A 20228-nucleotide genomic window follows, 5' to 3' on the forward strand; every position below is an offset into this window, starting at 1 on the left:
ATTCTCAGTAAATTGTTTTGAAAAAAATAAAACATTAAAAATTTTTTTAATGTTTAACATTTTGTATTTTAATGTTTTAAGGTTTTTAGGTTTCGATCGTATGTAAAATTAATATTTTACTTAAATATTTATAGTACACCTTTATAAATTCTCTATATATAATGTGAACACGTACATGCATTTAAAATTTTATAGCTCTATTATTTTCAGTTAGTTTTTGTTGTTTTTATTTTAAATCGATTTTAATTTTAAAGGGATAAGTGACCACACGTAAATCCCAGTGGAACTTTTAATTTAATAGGTGTAATAAATTATGTCTTATATACATATACGTACATATAATAACGGTGATTGAAAAAATGCAAGTGTAGATATGTGTACTTAAAATGAAGAAATGAGAAAATACTTTAAAAGTAACATGAAATTTTCTTGATGAAATTAAAAAATAATACCAAGAATAAAGAAAAGAAAAAAATAATCAGATGTGTCCAGCATATACATAACCAGCCCCATTGTTCAGGTGCTGCATGGGACTATGAAGATTTAATTTCAATTTATATTTCAAATTCTATGAAAGATTGAACAAAGGCTTTAGTTAATGTACCTAGAAAAGTATAAATTTTATTCTTAGTAGCGAATTCATTTGCCATTAAAAATTTTAAAAATAAATTACCTTGAAAAGTTCTTAAGCTAGTTTTCTTCACAAAGAGAACTCAAGTATTAATTAAATAAGAAATTTTCTTATTTAAATTAAAAATATAAAAATGGCTCCGAGTGAAAGTTGAAGTTTACAAGTTTGTTACTTTACTAATATACTAATCTACTAATATACTAATAGTTTGTTAATATGCACTATAATCGATTAATTTTCCCTATTTTCCTCTATTTACGGACAAAAATTTCTTTAAGAAGCAATAGATTGAATACAAAATTTGAACCAAATTCGTTAATTATTTTCTTAAAAACAGTTAAAACAGTAAAGGTTTGACCGCCGTAAAGCTGAAATCCAAAAGTTGATAAATTTCTATGCAGTCAAAGTAAACTCAGATATAAGTTTTCATTAAAATCAATTCAGCCGAACTTGAGATACACGAGTGCATAGACACACAGACAAACACCCATATAAAAGACAAGTTTAGGTATAGATATCTAAAAATAGTTTATTTACGGTTCTATATAACATGGGGAAAGCATTTTTGTTGAAAACTTGAAATGAGAAATTTTGTGTGCAATCCGATCGGTAAAAAAGCTAATGAATTAAACGATACCTAGAGAAAACACAAAGCCAAATAAATTTATTAATTTAGATTGTTAAAATTCTGTTGTTTTTAAGTTAATACGAAAGCATTTCCACAAATAAACTCGTTGTAATATAAATTATTTCGTTAAAAGGAGATTGACAATTATATTATTTAAAAGCAATACCAACTAAAATATCAAATAAAAAAATCTATTTGCAATATAAAGGACTTGAAGTTTTCCTTTACATGAATTAAATATAAACCGAACTCAGACAAATTGCTCTTATTATTATTAGATCTCCCTGTTTTTTTTTTCTTTGAATTAATCTAATTAAAATAAAATTCTTTTCTTCTCTCTAATCTAAATATTTTACCATTTTAAATTCTTTCTTTTTATTTTCTCTTTTCAGATTGCTCTTGTGCCGGTAAAATGCCACCCGGTTATACTGGTGAAGGAGAGAATGGTTCACAAATATTTAATCCAATAGCAACAAATGGTGAACCATTTCCATGGTTAGAGCCAAATCTTCCAATATTTATAAAACCAATAAAATATTCTGTAACAATACATCCAAATTTAACAACTTTAGATGTTAAAGGTATAAAAAAATTTGTAAAAATTAATAAGTTAATGACATCGAAGTATGGGTGATTCTATAAAACAAAACGAAATAAATACAATCAATTATTTGTATATGTAAGCATTTTAAATGTGTTTATATGTAATTTTACTTTGAACGTGAGATAATTAATGGGAAGGAGATCACAAAAAATATCTTCTGTACATATCAATTAGATTGCTCATAGAATAATCAATTCTTAAATTTTTCTTCAATAATAAATATTATTATTGATTGAATAAATATATTTCTATGGTAAAATAACAAAGTTGTCTAAGTAGACTGAACATATATATCCCAACATTAAAATTCTCTAAAATTTCCAGTGAAATTCGTTTGAATTTCGGATAATTTTAACGGTCTGAATTTAAAATGAACAAAGTGTCATATAAGTAGAAGTGAGAAAATTTTACAATTATTGTAATATAGCTATATAGTATCTTAATATTATAACATACTAGTTACATAATTTCGATAATTTGATTAAGTAATAAAAAATAAACGCCGATAAATTAGTATAAATTATGCAGACTATAAAAGTCATTTGAAATCACATTATTTTAACTCACGTAAAATTCCAAATTTATTACTATATCTTTTAAATATTTACTAAAATCTTATACCCATATTTTCGACATGTCTTGTACATACCCCTACATATAAACTTCATGTTTAATTAAAATATAAATTTTTTTTTTTACTTTCATTATTTAGGTCAAGTGACAATAGAAATTTTAGTAGAAAAAGATACAAGTTTCTTAGTCATAAATATACAAGACTTAAATGTTACCGAAAGAGTAAGTAAAATTAAATATTTACATCATAGCCTAAAATCTAATTCATTATACAAAATTAGTATATATACTGTACAATATTATAATCTATTAAATTAAATTTTCGCAGGCGCTGGTAACAACAAAAGGATATTCAATAAAAATTATAAAAATACTAGAATTTCCACCAAGACAACAATTATATATAGAATTTAAAGAGAAACTGAAAAAGAAATCAAATTACACATTAAATTTACGTTGGTATTCAAAGTTAAATCCGGAACCAGAAGGATTTTATGTCGATGAATATTTAAGTTCGAATGGATTGCAAAGGTAAAGAACAGCAAAAAAAAATGAAAAATAACCATAAATGTAAAAAAAAAATTGTCTAACTTTTTTATTGCATTAAGAAAAAGTTCAACAAAAAGAGACTGAGAGAAAAACAACTTTTATACTAGTTTTTTAATAGCCACCATAAGTTAAAAAGTAAAAAAGGAATATTTGATTTTTCATGCACGTTTTCTTTTTCTTTACATTGTGTCTGTGTCTCACACCATAAAAATTTTGCTAACTTTGCACTATTGACATGTAAAATTCTATTGTTACCGTTGGGAAATTTTCATTTTTGTAAGAACAGACATCCACAAAAGTCTCGATGGTTTACATATTATTCAGAATACTGTTATAAAATTGCATGTCTATTGAAAGACGAAAAAGCTATAATGTATGTTTGTCATTAAGAATTCAGAAAACGGTGAATTATTTGTTTCTTTCATGTTAAATTTTCTTTCCCTTATAAAATTTTTTACAAAAAAAAAAATTCAACTTTGATAATAGCTCGAAAACGATGTTCTAGATGTTTAAAATCACACTTGGGAAATCATTAAATTTTTATCAACTAATTATATTTTAAATTAGTTTTAAATAAAACAAAAAATTAATAATAGAAATTTCAAGACGAACATTTTGAATATTAATCTTCTTTGATTGTCTTAATTTTTGATACTTCCACAACAACTTCTTGTGAAATAGGATAGTATATTACAAAAAACAATTTATAGAGCTGAAATTTTCGATCTATAAAATGTTCCGGAAAATACTTTTACTTTTAGAATAATTAAAATTTTTCATTAATTTTCATTATTTTGAAAATTTTGTATACAGACTATTGGCAGCAACTGTTTTAAAACCAAATGGTGCTAGAAGAGCTTTTCCATGTTTTGATGAATCACATGTCAGAGCCCCATTTAAAATTTCAATATTTAGAGATCGATTCCATATTGGCCTTTCAAATTCAATAGTTCATGGAACTGATGATGTTGGATTTTATATGGGAACTGGTTTAGTAAGTTCGATAAAAACAAAATTAAAAAAAGAAAACATTTTTTTTTAAAAGGAACAAAAAACTTTCATCAAACATATTTTTTCTTCTATATTATATAATAGTTAAGAGATGATTTTATTGAAACACCACCAGTACCAGCTGATGCAGTAGCGTGGGTTGTAAGTGATTTTCAACGAGAATCATTACAAGCATCATCAACATATCAAGTGACAACAACAATTATTCCACCATTATTTGGTCGTTCATCAAATTCAAAATCATCTTTAGGTGACAATTTTACGTTTAAATTACAAAAACCGGTAAAAAATATAACAGCACTGACGCATTCATTAAATATGTTTGCGTTTATAACGACAACAACAACAACTACGCCGGCACCATCTACAGATAATCAAACAATATCTGGTAAAAATTTAACATCAATGAGCCAATCAATTGGTGGTCGAACAATTATACGTAAAGCACCCTCATATACATTTTATGCCCCAAATGATCTTTTAATACGTTCAAGTTTCATATTACATCTATCTAGAGATGTATTGGAATATTTACAACAATGGCTTGAAGTGGCTTATCCATTAACAAAAGTTGATTTTGTTGCATTACCATCTTTGGATCGTGATTTAATTTCATCATTAGGTTTGGTAACATTAAAAGCTTCGTTTTTAACAAGTCCACAATCTATAACAACAGCTGAACATCATTCAGCTGCTGTTAAAATTTCAGAAGCAATTGCTAAGCAATTTTTTGGTGGTATTACATCACCAAAACATTTAAAAGATAATTGGCTATGGGATGGTATTGTTAAATACTTAGGTATATTAACATTAGCTCCACTTAAAGAAGATTGGCCAATGAAAGAAAAACATTTACTTCGTATTGCAACAAAAGCACTCGATATTGATGCCATACATGGATGGAAAAGTATTGTAAATGGGACAAGTTGGGATGGAATCAATGAGGATTTTTATATTGATAAAGTAAGTTCTTTGTAACGATTGTATATAACTAGTTGTTATTAAGATAAAAGGATCAGAAAATAGTTACAAAATAGTTATATATTATTTTAAATAACTAGTTTTAATATTATTTTTAAATTTTAATTTCAATAAATTATTTTATTTGTTTTTCCATAATAAATGTAATTATTTTGATTGCATGAGTACAAATTTTAAAATTTTTTCAAAATATTTTATTTAGTTTTCTACCATATCATACGTATGTAATACCCGTGTAGCGTTTTTACTTAATCTATACTTAGATATTACGAGTTTCTTTCCAACAAATGATAATTGAAATTCTTCATGAGAATTTTTCCAATTTCAATGACAAAATAGGAAAATTTCTTAATTTCCTAAAGTTACCAGCAAAAATATAAAATTAAAAAATCTTGAAACCCGCATAGCCATGATTTAGTTTTTGACAACTTTTGGCGCTCGAGCTTGTATCATGCTCGAGCTGCAAAACAATTTCTTGTCAGATTAAAAATCATAGTTTTTTCCCGGTTAAATATTAACTAATTAAGTAAATCTTAGTATAATTATTATACTTAAGAAACTATGAATTCAATATAACAAAAATTAGACTTACTCAGAATCAAATTTCGTTCAAAATTTATTCACTTTCAAAATCGCTAACCAAAATTTTTCAAATACACAATATTCTACTTGATTGTTGTAGTACAAAATTCTTGAACTGAATAGGTTCTTCTAAATTACTTTTGTTTTCAGATTCTGCTCCAATTTGCTTCCTCGTACATCTTAAATTTAAAAAAAAAATTGATCAATGATTTCTTTGAAATCTATTGATAAAATAATGGAAGCAAAAACATTTTTCAAATCTGGAACTACACAAGATATCTTTGTTTACAGTTTCTTATAACTGAATATTGAACAGTTAAAAATCTTCCTTTCTCCCTAACTTCAAAATCATTTGAACTAAAAAATTGATTTGCAAATTCTTAACTTTCATCATAAATTTGTTATTTTTTTCTTACATTTTTTGCATGCTTACAATTTTTCTACTATCTTAGTTGATTAGAAAAGCGTTGCTATTCTAAAAGTGTTTTGAGAACAAAAAGGAAACATTTTTAGATCAACAACGTCATATTTCTGATCCAAACGATAACAACGAGATTTTCTTGTTATCGATTATATAGACTTTACATCCTTCAAAGAATTTGCGATACCAATACAACCTCATTTTTTTAAATATGTTGAAAACAATAAAAAAAAAAGTTTTTATTTTTTGTTACAATACTCAAAGAAAAAAGTTTTTTTTTTTTTGAAATTTTTAATATAATCAGAAGACTTTAATAAAAATTTCAAAAATTTTTTATATTCCCAACTTTTTGCCCCATACACTCGTTATTGTTAAACGCTATACTTTTATAAGTAAATTTTCAAATTTAAAAGTTCGTAAGTTTTTAAAACCCTATTGTAAAAAGAAAAAAAAAATTATGAAGTTAATCTTTAAAAGATTGTTATTGATTTGCTAGTAAAATTGAACAAATTTATTTAAAAAAAAGTTTCGAAAATTTTATTTTATAATTTTAGACAGCTGCAGTCATTGCAATGTTGCATGCTGCAATCGGTGATAACTCATTCCGACAATGTTTTGGTAATTTTTTAAAAACGAATCGCTATAAGACTGCTGAACCATTGGATTTGTGGACATTGTGTACTAAAAAAGGAAACGGAGCCAAAAATATTAAGGTAACCGAATTACTTGAGCATTGTTTAATTTTAAATTAAATTATACAAAGCATCTCTGCTGCAAAGTATATAATATTAGGTAAACACACAAAATCAACGAAGTGATTTTACAATATCAAGAAAAAAAATGTTAAAGACTTCTATTGCTATTAAATTATTTAGTTTATAACAATTTATTATTTGTTTTTGAAGGAAATGATGAATTTATGGACTTTACAACCAGGTTTTCCACTACTAACAGTTGTTAAAGTAGGCGGTGATGTTTCAATATCACAGAAACCATTTCAACCAGCTGAATTAACAGCCATACACGACGACAACTATGATGGTAATAATTATACGGCAACTACAACATCAACGACAACTACCACAACGACAAGTTCACCAGCACCTAAAAATAAAACTGGTAAACCAATTAAATGGATATTTCCGGTTTCATATATAACAGATATGGCAAATACAAGTGGAACAATATGGTTACAGAGTGTTGATTGTAATTAAAATTCAATTTTTTTAATAACTGGTGTTACTAAACTAACAAATTTTTTTTTTTTCATATTTTCTTTTAACTTATATTCCAAAAGTTACATTGAAAGTTCCAGAAGGAGTAAAATGGATTAAAATGAACGCACATCAAAACGGTTATTATAGAGTCTTATATAATGAAGATAATTGGTCAAATTTAATAATGGTTCTATTAAACGAACATGAAACATTGTCAGCTAAGGTAAAACATTGACTAGATTGTCAACTTTTTGCGTTAACAAACTTAATTTTTCTTCGTTTTTTTCATTTGAACTCATTTTTAAGGATCGAATGGGCTTAATTTCGGATGCATTTACATTATGTCATGCCAATTTGATGCCTTGTGAGATTACAATGAATTTAGTAATGTATTTACCAAAGGAAAAAAGTTGGGGACCAATGACAACTGCTTTACGACATTTAGAACGTTGGCGTAGAATATTGAAATATTCAGAATGTTTCTTAATGCTATCCGAGTTTATTAAATTAACATTAAATAAACCAATATTAGAATTGAAATGGGAAGATTTGGGCACCGATGAAATTAAGTGAGTTTGTATATTTTTATATAAAGTTTAATTTGTTAAAATGTATACTTAATTTTTTTACAAAATAAATAAATATTTTAGACTACTGCGGCCTGAAGTTTTATTAGCTTCAGTATTATGGGAAGATAGTGACAGTATAACGACAGCTAAAGAAATTTTAGATAGACATATAAACAATGAATCTCAAATTATACCACCGAATTTAAGAGAGGTAACGCAAATAAATTTCAAATAGAAGATTTTGTTACTTGAATATTTATACATTTTTTTTTAAATTAAAGGTGGTTTATACTGGTGCTGTCCTATCTGGAGAATTTTTATATTGGCAACATTGTTGGAATAAATTTTTATCGTTACGTGGTTCAACTGATGGTTTTGTTGAACGTATGCAATTATTACGTGCATTAGGTAAAACAAAAGATGCATGGTTACAAAATCGTTTGTTATCACATGTAACATTATTACCAACTGTAGAAGTAGTACAAGTATTAGAAGCTATTGCAGGTACACCAACTGGTGGTGCAATGGCTTGTAGATTTTTACAAGCTAAATGGTATGATTTACAATCAAAATTAGGTCAAGGTACAATTAATTTTGCAAAAGTTATATCAGCAATAACACAATATGGTGCCACAAAATTTGATTATGATGAAGTAATTATTAAAATAAAAATAAAATATAAAATAAAAATTTTATTAAATTTTTTTTTAGCTTAAATCATTAGTACATAGATTTGGTCATGGACCTGGAATGGAAATATTAAATATGACATTAAGCAGTGTTGGAGCAAATGTTGAATGGGTAGCTAGAGCGCAAATGTCGCTATATAATTGGGTATTAAAAAACGGCCATATACATTGATAAAAATTTAATATTAATTAAAAATATATATAAATATATGTATATTAAAAATTTAAATATAAAAATCTTAATATATATGTATACATATAATATAAACGTATATGATATATAAAAAATAAATCTAAAAATGGACTGCTAAATAAAATTCTCCTTTAGTTTGTACAAAAAATATAAAGTATGTATATTAAAAATATATTTATGAAAATTTAAATTGTATTTAAATTAAAAATATTATATTGTATTTCTTAAAAACAAAAAAAAAATTTACTTTTAAAATTTATAAAAAAGAAAAACGTATCCATTTTTTGTGTTCTTGAATATAAAAATCACAACATGAAAAAAAACATTTACATACATACATATATCATATCTTAGGATCAAGGATAAAAAAGAAAAGAAAAAAAAAACAAAAATTTTTATAAACAAAATTAAAAAAAAAAAACAATTGTATAGTTAAAATTAAAAAGAAAATTATAAAATAAAAAAAAAATAACAAAAAATATAAAAATAAAATTTACATTTAAGGTAACGCACAACAATTTGTGAAATTTCGAACTTATAAATTTTTTCTCCATTTTATTTTCACAAAAAAAAAAAATCATCTCCCATAAACTGATTATAAATTTTGTTTCAAATATCAATTTTATTTGATATCGTCCCGAAAAATAATATTAAAAAAAATTAGTTTTTATTCAATCACAAAATACAATTTAAATACAATATTGTCGGGAAATACAATTTAATTTGCACAATTCTCTTATCAAATATTATTGAAAAAATCTTCCCATATTTATTAACAAATTATGTTTCTATAGGAGCGTTCTAAGCAACTTTTAAATGACAGACAGGATTTATACATTAAATATTTTTCATAAATTTTGTTTGATGAGTACTGAATAGCCTTTAATTTATTTCCATTACAAACAGAACTCACTATAGCTGCCATGCGAACAATATTTAATGTGCGTAAACCCCTTTGACAAATTTGAAGAAAATAACGTTGATAAAATAATTCGAATTCAATACATTTTTAAAGTTTTATTAAAAAGTCATAAAATTCTTTATATAATCCATAAATTCTTTAACTTTATTTTTGCATAAATTTTAGATTAAATTTTTTTCGCAACTCATTTACAATTCTTAATGAAATTACAATTTTTGTCTGATGAGAACAGTTAATTTAAAACTCATTTATTATGGTGAACTTCAGATTTATTTTTTATTTTTATAATTATTTTCTATCATTAAAAATTGCACAAAAATGCATTATAAAACAAGGCCAACAGCACACTAAAATTTAATTAAAAATCTCATTTCATAAGCGCTCTAACTCAATTCTTTATATGATTAAACGCTTTTTTTTCGATAATTCGATGTATCAAAATTTAGTGACAGTCTATTTCTGTTCAATTCATTTATGACACAATAGAATTGCTCCCTCTTTTGTTAAAAATTCGTAAAGTAATTAAATTAATGATCTTATTGTATTAGCGCGATATTAAATCAAAAATTTCTTAAGTATTATAATAATGTTCCTTTGCCAAAATATTTGTATTAATATACATATTATGATGATATACATAAATTTAGTTCAAAAAATTAAAAAAAAAAAAATAGTATTTTATTGAAGTAAATATTAGTTTTTCTATATTTTAAAAATATTATTATGTATAGCTATTATGAAAATAAATTATTGTATTTAATTAATTTAGAAAATTTTATTAGCAATATTAATAATATTAAAAATATTTTTGAATAATAATTTAATTTCTAATTAATTAACCTTAATATACAATATATTAAACACACTATATAATTGTAATTATAAACTTAATTATTTTTATGGGTTTGAAACACACAAGAATTAGCTACATATATAGGAAAATTCTTAAACAATATCTAAAACAAATGGAATATCAAAAAACAAATATAAAAAATTATAGTCAATAATATTTATTTATACCAAATTATTTTGTTATTTGCGAAAATAGTTTGCTAACAGTTTATATTTTATAATTATTCACTTGTATATTAAAAATAATACACTACATTATAGCACAGCTTACCATATAGGAACTTACTGTAACACAGCTATCTTCAACAAATAATTTTTTTTATAATATTTTTAATAAAATTCGTAATAAAATAAAATGCTGTAACGGCAACACTAAAATCTTTACATTTCTCCAATTTTATTTATTTATAAAATTTAAATTTATCCATAAGTATGTTCATTTTTATGTTTAATTAAAATTTTCAAAAACAATTAAACTAAGTAAAAATTTAAGTCTTGATTCAATTCAGACTGTCTTTGAAAATTCTTCACCAATTTTAACAAAAATATAAACGGTAATACCAATTTTATAAAATCGTCTATAACCACCAATTTTAATCAAAACTTTCAAAGATGTTAATACTCATATTAGTCCTAATTTGCTTGAAACTCTATGGTTTCGACAGTTCCTTTCAATATTAAAAAAAAATTGTTACAATTTTAAATGTGGTGGCTTTCGTTTATGCACGATGCGCTGAATGCTTTAAATTAGAACTAAAATTTCTAAGTCGCAGCGTTAAACAGTATACAAAAACTTTAGCTAATTTTTTTTTGTTTACGCAGTCTTCAAATTCTGAAACCTCTAAATAATCCGTCATTCGAAAATAACGGAAATCAAATTGTTTATGAAATTGTATCCCAATACTTCTCGCCTTCCAATTGGCTGCAAAACAAGATTTAAAGACTTAAAGAAAACTTACTTTTATAACCCTTCAATACCTGAATCTACCACTTTGAAATTTAAATTTTTTTTTTTTAATTTTACTGCGCTACATTTCTAATTTTTCTTTATTACAGATTGAATTTCCGAACGCACTTTATTACAGCCAGTAATTTCCGAACAATCTATATATTCAGTGTATGTAGCGTGAATTTTCGAACGTGCTACAAGCTAGAACTATTCTAGAACTGAATAAACGAAACCCCCTTGTACTTAAATGTAATTTGCTTATAGCTATATTTACAAAATAATTATTCAAACCTAAAATTTATACCAGCACATACATACATATATTTCCGAATACAAAATCAATTTTAAATTTTTTTATTAATCATACTTATATTACCTAATTGACTTTTTATTTAATATTATTAACTTAATAAAAAATGTTGTTAGATAATTTATATCCAACATTTTTAAACTAACTCGCCATGACGTATAGCAAAATATCTTAATTATATATAGTTTATTAATTTTACTTTAAAGAAATAAATTAAATTTTAATAAATATTATGAAAATATTTTTAGTAATGTAAGAAATTATTAATTTTCAATTTAGTAAAAAAAAAAAGAAGAGAAAAAAATAAACAAATGTGATATTTCTTCACTTTAATATTTATATATTTGCATTTAAATTTAATTATATTACATTTACAAATTTTTATTTTGTTTCTCCGAAGTCTAGATATGCGAGTATTTTAATCCACTTTGTTGCCTTCTAAACATTCATAAAATCCGTAAAACTCAGAAATCCTTGCCAGTAATAAAACCAAAAACATATTTTAAATTAAGCAAACGCAAAAAAAAAGTAGCTGGCTTCCTATACTCTTGAATAGTATAGTTGAACTTTAAAAACACAAAATTGACCCTAAAATTTACCGTTATCTAAAATCCATTTTTTTTTTAAATTTTTAATACCAATTTAATTTAAAATTTTAACAGCTTTTAAATACTGATTAATTAGGTTTTAATAACAACAATAAATATTTTGTTAAAAGAAATGTTGTTTTCCACCACGATCACCACTTAAATTATCGCCTCTTAAAATTTACAAAACTTTAATTTTCGACGCTTAATATTTCGAAAATTGCAAGCTTATCCAAAATATCTATATAAGCAAAAGGTAACAGTAAGTGGCATGCCATCAAAAAATATAATTATTGTTCTTAACTCAGGCAATTAACCTTTGAATTCACCATTATTTAAATGACTCTTTAAATTATTTTTTTCTCTCATCCTAACTGTATGCAATCATTTGAAATATTTGAATATAATAAATAGATTTTTTTAAAAAGCAGCATTTTTACTTGCTTCAAAGGGAAGAGTGCTGCTTTAAAAACCATTGGTTTAACTCAAATTTATTTTTATTCTCAAATTTCTAAAAACATTTTATTCGTTCATTAATAATATGAACAAAATAATAAAATATTATTTTGACTTAAATACGCATACATACATATTAGTGAATCATAATAAATGAGGCAATCAAGTGGCTAAACAGTTTTTTACTCGCAAGTTTTCGTTTTGGAGGATAAGATGTTTAAGTATATAGTTCATTAATTTTTAATAATATTTCAACTAATATTTATTTTACATAATATGAATATATCAGATATGTATATATATAACATATAAGAATCAGAAACAATTAAAAATATTAAAATTTCCTACAATTATATAAATATATAATATGTATGTACCTGTTAATAATACAGAACATACATATATATACTTGATATAATATACCAATTTCACTTGTTATTTCTACTCATCAAAAAAAAAGCTACATACATAATAACTAACATATATATACATATACATACACACATTCATATATATAAAAGAAATTGTAAATTAAATTGGTTTAATTTAAAATAACAAAACAAAGAACAAAAATATAAAAACTTTTATTTTTTCTATATAAAAATCCAAAAAAAAAAATTAAAAAAATAAAAAAAAAATTTAAAAAATCATAAAAAAAATTAATTTAATTAAGTAAAATTATGTTAGAATTTTTAGTAATAATTAAATTAAAATTAGTAATAAAAATTACTAAAACACAAAATAACAAAAAAAAATATTAAACTTAAACTTAAGGACTACTTTTAAGTGTGCTGAATATATTTGTAAATAGGAAACCCAAAAACAAAAAAATTATTTGTATAGTAAAATTAAAATTTAGAATAAGTTTTTATTTATTTTAAAAATTCATTTTTTTTCGACAAAATTTATTTATTTTCTGTTGTGTAATTTTTTTTAATTCTAAAATCTAAATAATTACGTATTTATTATAATTATATGTATACTAAATTTCCGTCCCTAACTATGAAAAAGTAATTCATCTTATAATTTACTAATGATGAAGTTTATTCTCTACAAACTCCTCACATCCAAGCAAAAAAAAAAAAGAAAATTTTATGATTCCATATAGAATTAAAAAAATTTTTGTATATTCCATAGTTTATAATTAAATACAAAAAAACAATTGGGAATTAAAGAATTCTCTAATGAATTTTCTTTTTTAAAAGCAATTTATTAATATTCATGTTCAATTTATAACCATATTAGCACAAAAAATGTTCAAAATTTTATGCTATAATTACAAAATGTTTGTTAAACTTTCTTCTAAATTAACCATTATCGTAATTCAAAATTGCAATATTAGAATTTTGTTCAATTTTAATTATATTTGAGAATTATATCAATATATTTCGTGCATAAACCAGTTTACCTAAGTTTTTATTATTTTAAATTCATACCATTTTGAGGTGAAAATAAAAATTTCTAGAAATTCTTTGTAAACTGGCGAATTTGGTTTACTCAGTTCGATTCCCCAATCAAACTGATTGTAAAAGTGTCGTTATTGCAAAACGATTATAGTTCGATATTTATAAATTTACGTTATTTGTGAGACAATGGAAAAGGCTAATAATTGTAGTTTTAATTTCTATCAACTTAAGAAAAAACAGTATTGAAAAATTATTAGTATAATAAATTTTCGACACCTATATAACGTAAAATTTGAACATTTTTATTTGTTCGTGCTTATTGCAAAACAATTATTTACCACTCAATCTTTGATTTATTGGAATCAAACACAACAAAAATTATGATGTGATTATCTTTCTTATTTTCTTAATTTACTTATCTAATCTCATTTATAACTATTATTTTTTAATATTTCATATATCATTTATAATAAAAGTTGCCGAATTTTCGATCTAATAAAAACTTCCTTCCTGAATTAAATATTTTTGATATTAAATTATTTATTTTGCAATCTTCTGTGTTGTAACGCAAGATTTGATAAGCGGTTGCCAAAACCGGGTGATTCTGAAAGGTATACAACAACATATTCCATTGGTTAGAGGATCGAAAATGGGTAAAACATTTATTCCGGACTGGATGCCAAATCTCAAGGGTTTCCGAGTTCCAGGGATTTTAACGTATTTTCACGAAATTTTTACTTATCCAAGTTTTTTTGATTATAACTTCCGTTTTGAAAAAGATGGGGACTTTAAATAAACATGTTGCTTGATTCTATATTTTATGTATTTTTGGAATACAAAGCATTCGAAAGGCAAAATCAAATTTTTCACTTGTTTTATTTGTTTAGTTGAAAATTTTTTTATAGAATTTTGTCCAGCCGTTAAAGTGTTAATTTAAGTCGTCAAGCATTAAAAATTTTTTTATGGTGCAGAAGATATAGCACAAAAACCACATACGAGTATATTGCCAGCCAAAAATTTAATTAAAATCAAATCAATAATTCTTTTATCCAAAATTTTTTATGAAATTCACCTAGTTCGGCAAAAATTTATGTTTTTCTTCTTTCAAATCTATTTCTATTCAATCGCATACTTGAAATTATTTGCTTACATGGAATGCCTCTTTAGTTACATTAGCCGTTCACAAATTTTAGTTTTTGTAGAAATTTGTTTAAAATTTATTAATCGCATTAAATTATTTATTAATATTATTTAGTAACTTCATTAGTAATGTTAATACAATATATCATTTACAAACTCCATTTTGTACAAAAAAATTAAATTTTCCTATTAGAAAAATTTTTTTTTTTCTATTAAAATAAATGTCAAAATTTATATGGCACGTCTTTAAAAATTCGCTTCAGCTGGATAATTTTAATAACTTCAGATGCCAAATGGTGTCTAGATTCCGAAAATTATTTTTTCAAATTTTTAAATTGCACCCAATGCGAGAAAAATGCATTTAAAAATTTCAAACCATATAGGTACCATTTCTTATAAAATCTGGCAAAAATTAAAAACCTATAAATTTTTTTACCAGGAAAAGTTTCAAAAAAAAATTTTTGATTACTAGATTTTTTTGTTTTTCCTAATACAAAATTCTAGTTTTTTTTTTCAAAAATTTCAAATTTTTTTAAATCCATTTTTGTTTTTCAAATTAAAAGTTTGTAAAAAATTTCGTTTCAATTTTATTATTACTTGTTACATTTCAATAAAAACGTTAAAATTCAGATTTTTTACAAAAAAACGTGATGATACTTGATAATTACAGCACTTAAAATAACTAAAAATCAAAAATAGTGAAAAGTAGTTGCTTTAAAATGTTAACAATAAATAGAAAATGAATTATAAATTTTTTTTTAATGTTTGAAGACTTGAGAAATTAAAGCTTAAGCAGCTGGGCAAAACTCTATAAAAAAATTTCTTAAAAAATAAAACAAGAGAAAAATTTGATTTTTCCTAAAGTTCGAATGCTTGGTGTTCCGAAGGTACATAAAATACAGAATCAAGCAACATATTTATTTTAAGCTCTTTTTACTAGACGTTTCAGAAACTCTTTGTTTGAAGTCCCCATCTTTTTCAGAACGAAAGTTATAATCAAAAAAACTTGGATAAGTAAAAATTTCGTGAAAATTCGTTAAAATCCCTGGAACCCGGAAAACCGTGAGATTTTGCACCCAGTCCGGAACAAATGTTTTACCTATTTTCGATTCTCTAACCAATGGTATATGTTCTTGTATAGCTTTCCGAATTACCCTGTATTAGATTATACACCCTGTAATAGATTACATACATTTTATATAAAAACTCCCGCGCAGTAACCAAGCGATGGTTTATTGAATTAAAACTCGCGTTAAGTCTGCTCTAAACAAATCTCATTAGTACCTACCTAATATCTAAAAATTCTCATAAAATTCGAAATTCTCATTAAAAAAGGTTTTTGCAAAAACAAAATAAATTGTCAATTTAGAAATTATCTAAGAAATAATAAGTTTTCCACTTGAAATATTTAAGAGTAAAATGACAAAAAAAAAACACACACACACATACAAAACATAATGACAAATTTTTCGAATTAAATTCTTTTTCATTTAGTTTTTTTGTACTAAAAAAATTTTTCAAACAATCTTAGGGTTCCGTCCAAATATAATGAAAAAAAAAAATAATATTTAAAAATTTATATTAAATTAAAATTTTATAGAATAATAAATAGTAAAAACAAAAAAAATTAATGATAATAATTAATTAATTATTAAAAATAATAAAGAAAAAAACGACATAGAAATTTAGCGCAAATTGAAAATCTTTCAAATTTTAGAAAATTTTCTCACAAATTTTTTTATATAATGCTGAACATAAATGAATAAAATATTTTTCTTAATTGCGATTTCTAAATTGACAATTTTATATTAATTGTAAATGAAAAAATAAAAATAATTCAAATTCTGAGAATTTCATAATTATGTAACAATCATTGTTTTTTTTATAAATATTCAAAGTATCTTTCAGTTAATAGCCTGATTGGAAGTATGCCCTTTTATTTTACAGATGAATAGAAAATAGGTGAATACTTCTTATATATTCGTATACAATATAATTTTTAAGTGAGAATTTTTTCGTATTGCATATATCTTCCAAATATATACAAAATTTAGTCACCATTCAGTCACTTTTACTTTTAAAGATGACGCAGCTTCAGTTACTAGTTTGAGAAAAAAAAGAGAAACCTAATTGGAAAAATGAGTTATCTGAAAAAGAGAGAATTCTGATTTGAAAATTACTCAAATAGAGAGATATCTAATCGGGCTATAAATTTCATTAGGCCTCCCATATTACTTTGTCTTATAAATTTTTTTTTTACTTTAATTAAATTTCTGATAACGCTTACATACATATATCGTTTTTTTTTTACTTATTTATATTCTACTTGCCAAACACACATCGTTTTGTATATTTTCCAACTTAACGTATATATCCGTTATGTACGTTATATACGTTATTACATCAAATACAATATTTAATTCGCTAATTACTTCAAATTATTAAAATGAATCAAACAAGAAATACCAGTTTTAAACAAATTATTCTTTCATTATTATTTTCATCTATTGATTCACTCTATATGTACATTGTTATGTAATTTTAATTAACATATTTACTATGTATTTAGATATTAAATTTTTTAAATGTAATTATTTGATTTTCGATTTACTCTTTAGTTTGTAAGTGATTTAAAATTATAAGAAAAAAAATCATTCATTATGTATTTAAATGATGGTGTAATGTATAAAATATGAATTATCAATAGTTTATTTTTGTGTGCAAAAATAATATAAAAAAAAAACAAACAAAAAATCCGAAAAAAATAATAAAAAAAAAAACAGAAAAATCAATTTAGAAAATGGTAAATGAATAAAATTTTGTCATATAAAAATGAAGTTTTTTGGTTTTTATTCATTTGCAATCCAAAATCAAATATCGAAGTTATGCTGGACAAGATATCGAAGATTAGAATTGTGGATTTAAATAGATTCCTCAAAGAAACCGGATGGCTTAGATATAGGCCACCTGTAAACGTACGCTCAATGACGGCCTAGTGATCATAAAGTAGTGTTAGCAAAATGGCACATTTGTGCTAATTGGGGTGCGCTGAATTTGCTGCATCGGCCACGTCAACCAACCTATCAACCGGAAGTGATATAACTGTAGTAGCCAAAATGAAACAAAAATAAAAAAATTTTATGTGACCACCACCTGACCAAACGCAATGCACAATTTCCGAATAATATTAAGATATTCCTACTTATTTGCAATTTCTATTGAATTTATATTAAACTGAAGAGAAATATAAATTAGGTTCTTTGACGAAGCTAATTTATACTTATATAAAATTTCCTTCAATATATAGTAAAAGCGCCACATCATGTGGTCAATATAAACTCACTTATAATTTATTAAAATCAGTTCAACCGAAATAGTACACATAGTCACACGAGTGGACGGACAGGCAGACATCTCTCTAAAACGGGATTATTTATGCTTCTCTACAGGTGAAAATACGACATGTTGATTTGATGCAATCACATAACCATGCCAACAACAAATGTAAGCATTATACAATCAGTAATAAATAAATATTTGGGGTTTTTTAAGCGTTTAGTTTTTAAAATAAAAGTAGAAATATTTCAAATTCGTATTCGGTTTTAATTTGAATAGATCATTCAATTGTTAGCATTTACCCACATTTGTCGACCAAAAACAGTTTATTAATTTTGAGCTACAAAAAACTTTAAAAGCACCGACTGATATACTGTCTGCCATATATTAACTGTAAAATGGCAGCAGGTGTTATCTCTATCTAATGTTAGACTAATAACACAACCTGTCTTTAAACCGCATCCAATCGAAATTTTTGATATTTCTTTATATTTTTGTAAAAATTTTATGGTTCCTCTCTGAAAGAAATTCGAAAAACTAGAAATAAACTCCGTCCGTAAAACGACAACTTTTCGAAAGCGAATATTCTACAAACTCTTCTAATGCAATTATACTGTATGCAATCTTTGCAAAGAAAGCTCCATTTCAATTGAAGCACAATTTGTTTATAATTAGCCGTATTTTTATATTAATCAAAATTAACATACCCAAATGTCAAAAATTTGGAACTCAATAGAAATATCAACTGCAAATATTAAAAATTAAAATTATTTTAGTTTTATATGTATATATACATACATATAACTATACTACAAAGAAAATATAATTATAAAAAACTTAATATAAAAATTAATGATAACATTCTGCTTACATATCGCAAAGTGATAACTTTTCTTAAAAGGCTAATAGTATGTGCATACCCACACAGCTATATGGCATTCACATAAAAAAATAACACAATTGTATTTCGCAGAAAAACTATGACATCGTTGATGCTTTTTTCAATATTTAAATAATGTTAATTAATAACTCATGTATATAACCTGATTTTTTATAGAACTTATATGAAGCAGTTTATGAAATTTAATGCCATAAAAAGTTTTTTCACAGTTGATAAAAATTTTGTGCGATATGCGGTCAGATTCAATATATCGCCTTTTGTGCTCAATCAAAACAATTTTAGAGAATATTAACGACAATATTAGCAACAAAGAATACTAAAATTAATCTCAAATTCATTCAGGATACTTTAACAGATCTCATGCGGTTGCAACAACAGTTGGTTTTTTTTTTATAAAAAAAGGTCCACTTTTCTTTCGAAACTTGATACTAATAAAAATCTTCTTTGGGAATGTAATTTGTTTACAAATTTTACCTTTACTGAGATGTACATAGTATCTTTATTAACAATTTAAAGACCTCCCTTCAAAACCGTACAAATCTACTTCTACTAATTTTTAGCTGAGTACTTTTCTATGACGCAGAAGTTTTACTATGACAATAAAAAAAACGAGAAAAAATTGAGTTGACCGTGTCAACTCTGTGATACCTGTACGAACTTAAGCAAAATTTCAGTACGGCACTTTTAACATTTTCTAAGATATGGCCAAACTACTATTGAA

General features: G+C 24.3%; 1 protein-coding gene across 3 annotated transcripts in view; it reads left to right on the plus strand.

Moving 5' to 3' along the window:
• The window catches only part of LOC129614195 (endoplasmic reticulum aminopeptidase 2), a 127878-nt gene extending 119009 nt beyond the window's left edge, over positions 1 to 8869 (plus strand). For all 3 annotated transcript variants that reach the window (XM_055528643.1, XM_055528634.1, XM_055528650.1), the window contains 12 exons: positions 1652 to 1840; positions 2576 to 2658; positions 2765 to 2967; positions 3799 to 3979; positions 4081 to 4959; positions 6535 to 6693; positions 6886 to 7186; positions 7278 to 7420; positions 7504 to 7766; positions 7848 to 7977; positions 8048 to 8419; positions 8478 to 8869. In XM_055528643.1, coding sequence (XP_055384618.1) covers positions 1652 to 1840; positions 2576 to 2658; positions 2765 to 2967; positions 3799 to 3979; positions 4081 to 4959; positions 6535 to 6693; positions 6886 to 7186; positions 7278 to 7420; positions 7504 to 7766; positions 7848 to 7977; positions 8048 to 8419; positions 8478 to 8627 — 3053 coding nt within the window. In that variant the 3' untranslated portion in view covers positions 8628 to 8869. The remainder of the gene's footprint in view (positions 1 to 1651; positions 1841 to 2575; positions 2659 to 2764; positions 2968 to 3798; positions 3980 to 4080; positions 4960 to 6534; positions 6694 to 6885; positions 7187 to 7277; positions 7421 to 7503; positions 7767 to 7847; positions 7978 to 8047; positions 8420 to 8477) is intronic.
• Positions 8870 to 20228: the final 11359 nt, after the last annotated feature.

The sequence above is a fragment of the Condylostylus longicornis genome, unplaced genomic scaffold, assembly GCF_029603195.1.
Source record: "Condylostylus longicornis isolate FDR11 unplaced genomic scaffold, ASM2960319v2 ptg000004l, whole genome shotgun sequence".
Classification (NCBI taxonomy): domain Eukaryota; kingdom Metazoa; phylum Arthropoda; class Insecta; order Diptera; family Dolichopodidae; genus Condylostylus; species Condylostylus longicornis.